Source organism: Pygoscelis adeliae, unplaced genomic scaffold (assembly GCF_000699105.1).
Source record: "Pygoscelis adeliae isolate BGI_AS28 unplaced genomic scaffold, ASM69910v1 Scaffold85, whole genome shotgun sequence".
In the NCBI taxonomy this organism is placed as follows: domain Eukaryota; kingdom Metazoa; phylum Chordata; class Aves; order Sphenisciformes; family Spheniscidae; genus Pygoscelis; species Pygoscelis adeliae.
In genome coordinates this window covers 286,344-294,726 of record NW_008824900.1, presented here as the reverse complement: position 1 = coordinate 294,726, position 8,383 = coordinate 286,344, and the positions used below count along the sequence as shown (strand labels likewise).

Here is an 8,383-nt window from a genome sequence, read left to right as displayed (position 1 = left end):
AAAAGGAAAACCCGTGTTCAACCCACTCCAGAAGCATCAGGAGGTGAGCTGTTCCGGGTCAGGAAAGATAGCAAGATAGATTTTAGCATGCCATCCTCTTCTTCCCAAGCAATAGGGGAGACAACCAGCTGAAAAGGACTTTGCACGGGATAATTCCAGTAAGCAGCCAAGCTTCGAGGTCTCCTCTGAAATCCCAGGAATTTTTGAACCTGGGGGTTACTGGGGAAGCACATGATGTCACCGCTTAAGGCTTGGGCAGACCCAGAACTGCCCTGGGAGGAATTTCCAAATGAACAGGGCATTGGGCAGAGGTGGTCTCGAAGCTGCCGTTACGTTTGTGTTTATTGCCTCATCCAAACCCAGCAGGTACTTGGTCTTTATGCCTCCAGACCTTGGAGGAGGTTTGTTTCACTTTGTGCTGGGATTCTTGAGTCCTGGGCCATGTCCCTAACTCAGAATCACTGTGTTTCTTAGGGAAGTACATTTAAGCTCCACGCAGACCTTATTTGTACAAGAAGAATAATTCTGACTTACTTCACAAGGAGGGTGGGAGGATTAATTAACAATCGTGAGGCACTACAGAAGTGCTAAACATTATTAATGGCTCCCAGGTTTTCTTCTTCTGGAAACAGTGGCCATTTCTTCCCATAATGTTTTAAACAGTTGCTGCTCAAGGAGCTTAGATTGCAGATTCCTGGCCTGTGGTTTGTCCATAAATCATAGACCTGGAGCCTACCCAAGACACTCTCGATAGTCTAATCTGGACGAGAGAAAAGTCTGTTCTCAAGCTGGCCCAGTGAACTACTTTATGGGCCGGTCCAGTTTCAAGGTCCTGAGCCAGACGTGAGAGGGATTCTGTCCAAGTTTAAAAGCACGAGGTCTCAGGAATGTCCTTTCAAACTGGATTTCACTGCCTGTAAATATTTTCCATCTTCTGCCCTGGAGGATATAGGTTTGACTCCCCAGCTGATGAGCCTGGGCAGAGCAGGAGAGAAGGCCACAGTGTTTATCACCAACAGTCTGTCAGCACACGAAGTTTAACTTGTAAAAAAAAGAACCCAACCCATGCTCAAAGCCACTTCTGAACAAAAAAATCCCCCCCAAAACAGCAACAAGAGACAGGCAGCAGTTAATAAGGTCCCAGTAAAAATCAAACCCGATAGATCAATTTTCTGTACAAAGCAGGGTTCAGCATTGCTTACAGCCAGGAAACCAAATAAGCTCCGTGAGATTCTTCCAGGTTGGAGATCCCCAATTCCAACCCACGGGAAATTTGGTACAGCAAATGCAGAAGGACACAACTAGCCCATGCTGGGCGCTTCGCAGCACCATTCCCACACGTTGCACACTCTTGGAACTCTTGGTTCACCTCAATATGCTAGAAAAATCAGGGGACGCTACTCTCGCTGCAGGAAGAGCACAAGCCAGATGGAAACTAGTGAGTGATACAACACTTTTGCGGATGAGTAATTTAGTATCTGAGTGGAGAGGATGGGAGCTGGAAGAGCACTGGAGCTGGAAGTGCACAACCGCAGCTTCACCCCTACAAACAGCACTGAAGTTCTGATGCAAGATCCATACAAGTCTTCTCTGCTTGCTCAGCATGCTTGGAGGTTGTACGAAAAGTGAAAAACCAGGCTCTCACTAGCTTCCCATGCCTCCCTTTCACCATCACATTTGAAACAACTCATCTTTCACACTGCTCGTTTACCAAAGAGCCTCTGTTGCATTCTGTGGAGGCCCTTTCAGAGCCGAGGTCATCTACAGACTAGCTTTCGAGCGACTCACTTGAGTCTATTGGCCCGTCAGTCTGTGTTCATCAACATGCTGCCATATATCCCCCTTTTCCGCTAGGATCTGTTCTGTTAGCCACGTTTAAAATCTTCATACACCAGCACTCTCTGCAGGTCTTTGCAAAATAAAAGGGAAGGCTGAGTCTGAGAGGTGAGGACCCGGAGAGGCTGCTGGTGCAGGCAGTGAGGAAGCTTAGACAAAGCATCAGACAAGGCAGCACGGTAAAGTATGTGAGATTTGGGTCAAAGAACCCTCCTGATCCTGCTGCTACTGCTCCTTGCTGCGTACGGGCTCCCGGGACTATCACCACCTCTCACCGTGTTTGATGGGTACAGTGACAAAGGGTAGGTTTGCACTCGCTGCAGTAACAGAAATCTCGTTTGATCTTTTGGTCACAAATCTCTCATGGCAAAAAATTAGCACCTCGAAGGCTGCTGGGATTCCCGGAGGATTCCCAGGACTGGAGAGGTTAAAGACATGTCAGACAGTTCGTGACCGTCTCACAGTAAGCATGCTCCGCTTCTCACTGCATCAATTTTTTTATAAACTAGCATCCAGCTTCAGTTCAGGCATTGTATCAACAGATGCTAATTTTGGCACTTTATCAGCGAGCACCAGCACCTGCTGTACTGTTAGCATCAGAAAATCGTCAAGGGTTTTGATTTCTTCAGTCTGTGTTCATGAAACACCCTGCATTGTGAAGTGGCCACATCGTATTGCTCCTTTCAAGTGAACTACAAGGCTCTGTACATCCGGGTATAGCATCTAGTAATTTTTCCTGCGTATTTACATCAGTTTTGATGGCAAAGGATCTTACATCTACTTGGAAGACAGGAATGCTGCCCAGTCGCCAAAGTGTATAGCTGAACTCCACTTGGGTTGTCTACTTCCAGGAACAAAACCTTATGCATGTTTACCTCTGCCAGCTTAGCTGCCGGCTTACTCTTCTAATCTTTGAGGATGGACAATTTTAAGGGTATTTTGTTATTGCACAATCAAGGAATCCCAGCATAATCAAAAGATGCCATCCGTATCTTACCAGGAGCTGGATCGAGACCTGTGGCCTCTCGCTGAGCTACACAGCTACCCTAGAATCACAGAATCATTTAGGCTGGAAAAGACCTTTAAAATTATCAAATCCAACCGTTAACCCAGCACTGCCAAGTCCACCACTGAACCATGTCCCTAAGCACCACATCCACACATCTTTTAAATACCTCCAGGGATGGTGACTCAACCACTTCCCTGGGCAGCCTCTTCCAATGCTTGACAACCCTTCAGTGAAGAAATTTTTCCTCACGTCCAATCTAAACCTCCCCTGGCGCAACTTGAGGCCGTTTCCTCTCGTCCTATCGCTTGTTCCTTGGGAGAAGAGACCGACCCCACCTTGCTACAGCCTCCTTTCAGGTAGTTGTAGAGAGCGATGAGGTCTCCCCTCAGCCTCCTTTTCTCCAGGCTGAACAACCCCAGTTCCTTCAGCTGTTCCTTGTAAGACTTGTTCTCCAGACCCTTCACCACCTTTGTTGCCCTTCTCTGGACACGCTCCAGCACCTCAATGTCTGTTTTGTGGTGAGGGGCCCAAAACTGAACACCGTATTTGAGGTGCGGCCTCACCAGCGCCGAGTACAGGGGGACAATTGCTTCCCTAGTCCTGCTGGCCACACTATTCCTGACACAACATATCAGAAGGGGTGTAGGATGTCAAAGGTGGCTCCTTGTTCTTCTCAACACTCTCTAAACTGTCACGTTAGCTCCTCTTCTGCATCTGAATAAAAATGAAATTTTAGGTGATGTTAATAAAACTTCTAAAATGGTACCCCATGCAGCAGACCCTTTTCATTCCTCTTTGCACAGCCAGGCTTCCTTTAGCTTAAAGAGCTGGAGGTTGTCCTGTCCAGCAGAGCATCCAGTTAACCAAATCCAGTTCCAGAATCTTAATCTGGCAATTTAAAGATAAGCTAAACAAGTATCACGGCTGCATCAGAGCCCCCACTGAGCAGGGAAAAGAATTCTTGAAAACCAGTTTGCATGGTGTAAACGAGACGCACAGAGGGAAATCTAGCGTGGCGTTTTCTGTTACAAAGGCCTCTTCTGTTGAACGGCCATTGCTCCTTAGAAAGGATTCAAAGGGCTAAACTCCATTTTCAAAGACAAGGCTAACAGGGTTCATAGCTACAGATTCTCCTGTTTGCCCTCCACACTCTCAGCTACTACCTGCTGTTGTTTTCGCAGCCCTCTCTTCCCACCACTGTCCAGTGCTTGATGCCCTGAAGAACCAAGCAGCATCTGGAGAGAGAAAAACCAACAAATCACCAGCTGGAAGACTCAAAGACCAACAAGGTAAGGGGAAAAGAAAAGAGTGGAGGCGTCTGGAAAAGAAGGAGTTTATTTAGCATAAATACAGATCAGCCAGACATGCAGTTTATCCCACCGAAGAGGGAAAAACCCTGGAGACTCTCCAGAAAGCCACACGCTGGAAAGCTGTTTCCCGGTTACTTCCCCTTCTCCACAGCAAGACCTGGATGAACTCAATTATCCAGCAGCTCGGTGATCTTTTCCGCCATGGGATTGTACTGCCATGTTCCACCAACAGTATCCGTGCCTGCTAACGGCATCAATCTGTCTCCATGCCAGCAAATGCCTCCTGCCTGGTCAGAGATGGAGGTTTCTTAACAAATTAATTAATTCTGTCAGTGCTTGTTCGGAGCACAATGGTGCACAGGGATGCAGTGGATGGGGAGGGGGGGCGTATTCACAGACCTGACTGGGAATCTTGCTGCCCACATCTGTTTTGGGAAAGGCCATTTCTAGAAACAGTATGAACTGAGGCTCTTCAGGCTTGCGTCAGAAATTTGGGCATATTGTTAAAACAATACCAGCAGCAACCTCTGGATTTTGTTCCCACTAAGAACATCGCATTTTGAATGGGTTGATGACATGTGATCTAATAATTACAACTGGCTCCTCCCTGTGCAGTGAGGGTTGGAAGCCCCCTGCATTGTCCCTGGCCCTCTGCCATGTGAACCCCTCGCTGGCACAGTGCCTGCAAGCAGACGCTGCAATAGCTGACAGAGTGACTGCACTTGAGGAAAGAGACAGCAGCACAGAGTTCATCCTTCAGTCTTCTGGGGCTCAGTTCTTCTCCAGGATTCTGGTGAGGAGTTCGTTCAGCCGGCTCACCATTGGTCTGGGATCCTCATTCAGTCCTGCTGCTATCATGGCATTCTCATAAATCTGAAAAAGAGAAGAAAGCATTAAATAAGCAGCAAGAGCGAGGTGGATGAGCGCTGGGGAGGGAGCGCATGTTACTCTCCAGGACTTGCACGCTCAGACCAAGCATGTCTTCTAGGCCATCCGGTAGGAAAACACATGGACCACAAATACCAGAAATACCCAAAGTGGGACCACAGAAGGATGCGATTCCTGCCCGCTGCAAAAGCTTCACCCTGTTCCCCACCACACATGGTCTGTGAGCTGTTTCTGGGGAGGATGGTGCCACTTCTGGAGAAGGCCTGGCTCTCACCTGATCAAGCAACAGCTGGGCCAGATCAGGCTGACTGTCCTTCAGCTCGTTAAGCTTCTTAATCAGAGCATGCCTGTAAGAGTGAGAGAGATCAACACTGAGACTTGGTATTTTTGGACACAATGAGAAATTTATTTCCAAAACGAGCAGCTAAGCCAAAGTGGGACAGAAAAGGTTCTACCTAAAGGCCAAAATAGCTCCAACTTCCTTGCTCCCGTTCTAGGGGCTTCTCTCTTCTCTCCCATCCTGTCCCCATAGCTCCCATTGTCCTCAGAGGGCTGGACACTGTATGTGTGCGTGCGTGCGTCATGTCAACTGTGCCACACAGCCTCACAGACCAAGGCACTGTGGCACGCACTGCACTTAATGGGGAGGGCTCTGCTAATTGGGAGCCTTACATTGCCTCTTCTCTGCCTCCACCCCAGCGAGACTGCAGTGCCCCAGGCTTAGCACTGGCATTGCTCCCCCTTACCCTGTGTTGATCTCCAGGGTGGGCTGCAGGAGCTGGGCACGTTCCTCTTGGGTCTTGGCCAGCTGCTGCATGCGAAGAAAGTGGCGGGCAGCCCCCATCTCGAGCACAGTGATCATGGCGGGGTGGGTGTCCAGCCGTGTAGTCACCTGTGGCAAAAACAGCAATCAGTGCTGAGAGGGAAAATGCACGTGGGTTAGAGGTGGGGGATGTTCAAGGACATGGGGTCTCCTCAGCACAGATCCACACCAAGCCCCTGCACGATTCGTCCCGACCCCACGGGAGCTGCCTAAACCAGCAGGAAAGCTGGGGGCCCAAATGGCCCCACTGGTCTGCAGGCAAGACAGTCACCAGCCTGTTCTTCTGGTGACCTGAGCACGAACTAGTAAAATGGGCTCTGCTCATTACACATTAGGATGTGGTTCTTCCACTGCCATGCTGACCATCCAAATGACAAATGCCAGCATTCATACCATTTACAGAAAGGAGGCACGGAGCAGAACAATTTCTCTCAGCGTCCAAAGAAAAATCTGTGGCAGCAGATGCCCCTTCTTGCCCTAGACTATTACCTCCATGGATCTCCTGTACTCAGTTACCCAGGCACAGAATACCTACCTTAACACCAGTGACTCGAGAGCCTAAGGCATTTCTCATCCAGGCCATCAGATCCTCAGCCTCTTTCTCTGTCAGACGTTCTGCAGCTGGCAGGGGAAAGAGGGCACATCTGAGCGTGCATCTATAGTGCGCCAAAGGACAGTGAGCTTTACTCCTGAGCTCAGTCCGTTTCACACTTCCTTTTACCTGCGCTCTTGTGGAAATGGGAAGGCAGCACCACTCAGCACACACCTACGTATATGCCCTCATCCCAGACCGTGCATACCCAGAGGGGGCAGGCTCATGCCCTGCCAATGCCTGCCTGCCTCTGTCAGGGCACCAGATGCGCGCGCGTTGTTAAAATTCAGATCATGAAAACTCCACGTATGACATTCCGTCTGTTTAGCAAATCGCTTAAACTTTGATAACGTGGGATGAAAGGGATCTGCAGGAACTGCAAGTTGCCTCAGAACACAAGAATGGCAGGATGGAAAGGAGTGCTCTTGCTCACACGCTCAGGAGCTGCAAGAGCGCTGGAGGAGGTGTACCCTCACTGGCTGGCACAGGGCAGCAGGACTGCATGCAGCAGGAAGGGGCAGGGGAGCCTCACGATACCTGAGCGGCTCTCCTCAAACTTCTCTTCCTTATAGTGATCAACAACAATATCTGTCTCCACCGAGATCAGCTTCTTCTTGTCAAACTCCCGAAGGTGCAAGAGCGTCAGCTCATCAAATTGCTCATAGCAGAACAGGACCTGTGCCAAAAAAGGAACAATAACACATTGTTCGGGATGTAACAGCATTTGTTCCTTCCCAAGGCAACTCTGCAGCAAACAGCAAGAACACCACAAGGGAAACTAGCAGGTTCAACCCCATGGTGACTATCACTCAGGACCCCAAATGAAAGCAAACCCTTGGAGAGCTTTGTTACCATGGGTGGCAGGTCTGCAGCTGAACAAGTCCTGCTGCCCCACGGAAAGTGAGAACCAGCACCGACTCCAGTCCTGAAAGGGCCACCTGCCCACAGAGGACACCTGTAACACGGTCACCAGCCCTGCACAACAGCTCCTGGGCTCCTTCTCTGGCGTTCAGCGAAGGTATTAAACAGATGTCAGAACTAGATGTCTGCACAAGTACTAACCCGCCTGCACAGAGTGTGTGACAGGTCCTTCCTGGCCTCACACTGCAGTAGCCAGTCTGAGTGGAGACAGGGAGCCCGGGCAAAGACACTGCAGCGGCAGGGGTCTATCACAGGCCTCACTGCCCTGCTCAGCTCTGAGATCCAGGTGAGCCCTGACCACTGATGGTAGTAGCTCAGGGTGTCCCCTGGCCATGGCGTACTGCTCACCCACCTCCATGTCCTTTTTCTTCATGGCCTCAAAGTACGGGGAGTGCTCGGCCAGGTGCCGGTTGGGTGCACACAGGTAGTAGATGTTTCTGCTCCCTGCCTTCATGCGGGAGGCGTAGTCGGTCAGGCTGGTCAGCTGGCCTGTGGGCAGGGCGGACGATTCGTAACGTAGCAACTTGGCTATGTCCTCCTGGAAGAAACGTGCTCCTGTGAGCTGAGGGCAGGCGACTACAGCTCTACCTGACCACTCCCAGCCCCAAGACATCCCTTTGTAGCATGCAGGCCTGTTTGCAGCCCTGCAAAAAGGCTCAGGGGATTCCGAGTCCCTCCTTTCTTGCTCCAGATATTAAGGAGGCAGAAAAGTGACCCAGACAGGATGTAAGGCAAGCTCTCCTGGAAATGGGAATCCAGGCAGAGGACAACAGTAGGGGAAAGCCCTACTTCGTTGCCTGTTGTAGTTCATATTGCATCAGGGAGGGCTGGCAACACAGTGTGGGTACAGAGACTCTCAAATTAAGTGGGAAGCAGCAGCCAGTCAGAAAGTGTGAGAGTTAGGGCACTAGAGAATATGTAGGTCTTGTTAGACCCAGGAACACAAGTTACAGGCGTGTAAGATTCACAGAGAAGTAGCAGCCCCCCTCATCCCAGGTCACGGT

At 50.1% G+C, this 8,383-nt stretch overlaps 1 protein-coding gene across 1 annotated transcript in view; it reads right to left on the bottom strand.

The window, feature by feature from the left end:
* Positions 1–4,163: 4,163 nt before the first annotated feature.
* Positions 4,164–8,383, bottom strand: part of TRAP1 (TNF receptor-associated protein 1) — a 21,897-nt gene continuing 17,677 nt past the window's right edge. The window contains exons 13-18 of the mRNA XM_009324794.1: positions 7,732–7,917; positions 6,996–7,134; positions 6,402–6,487; positions 5,790–5,935; positions 5,318–5,390; positions 4,164–5,028 (exon numbers count right to left, since the gene is read on the bottom strand). Coding sequence (XP_009323069.1) covers positions 4,927–5,028; positions 5,318–5,390; positions 5,790–5,935; positions 6,402–6,487; positions 6,996–7,134; positions 7,732–7,917 — 732 coding nt within the window. The 3' untranslated portion in view covers positions 4,164–4,926. The remainder of the gene's footprint in view (positions 5,029–5,317; positions 5,391–5,789; positions 5,936–6,401; positions 6,488–6,995; positions 7,135–7,731; positions 7,918–8,383) is intronic.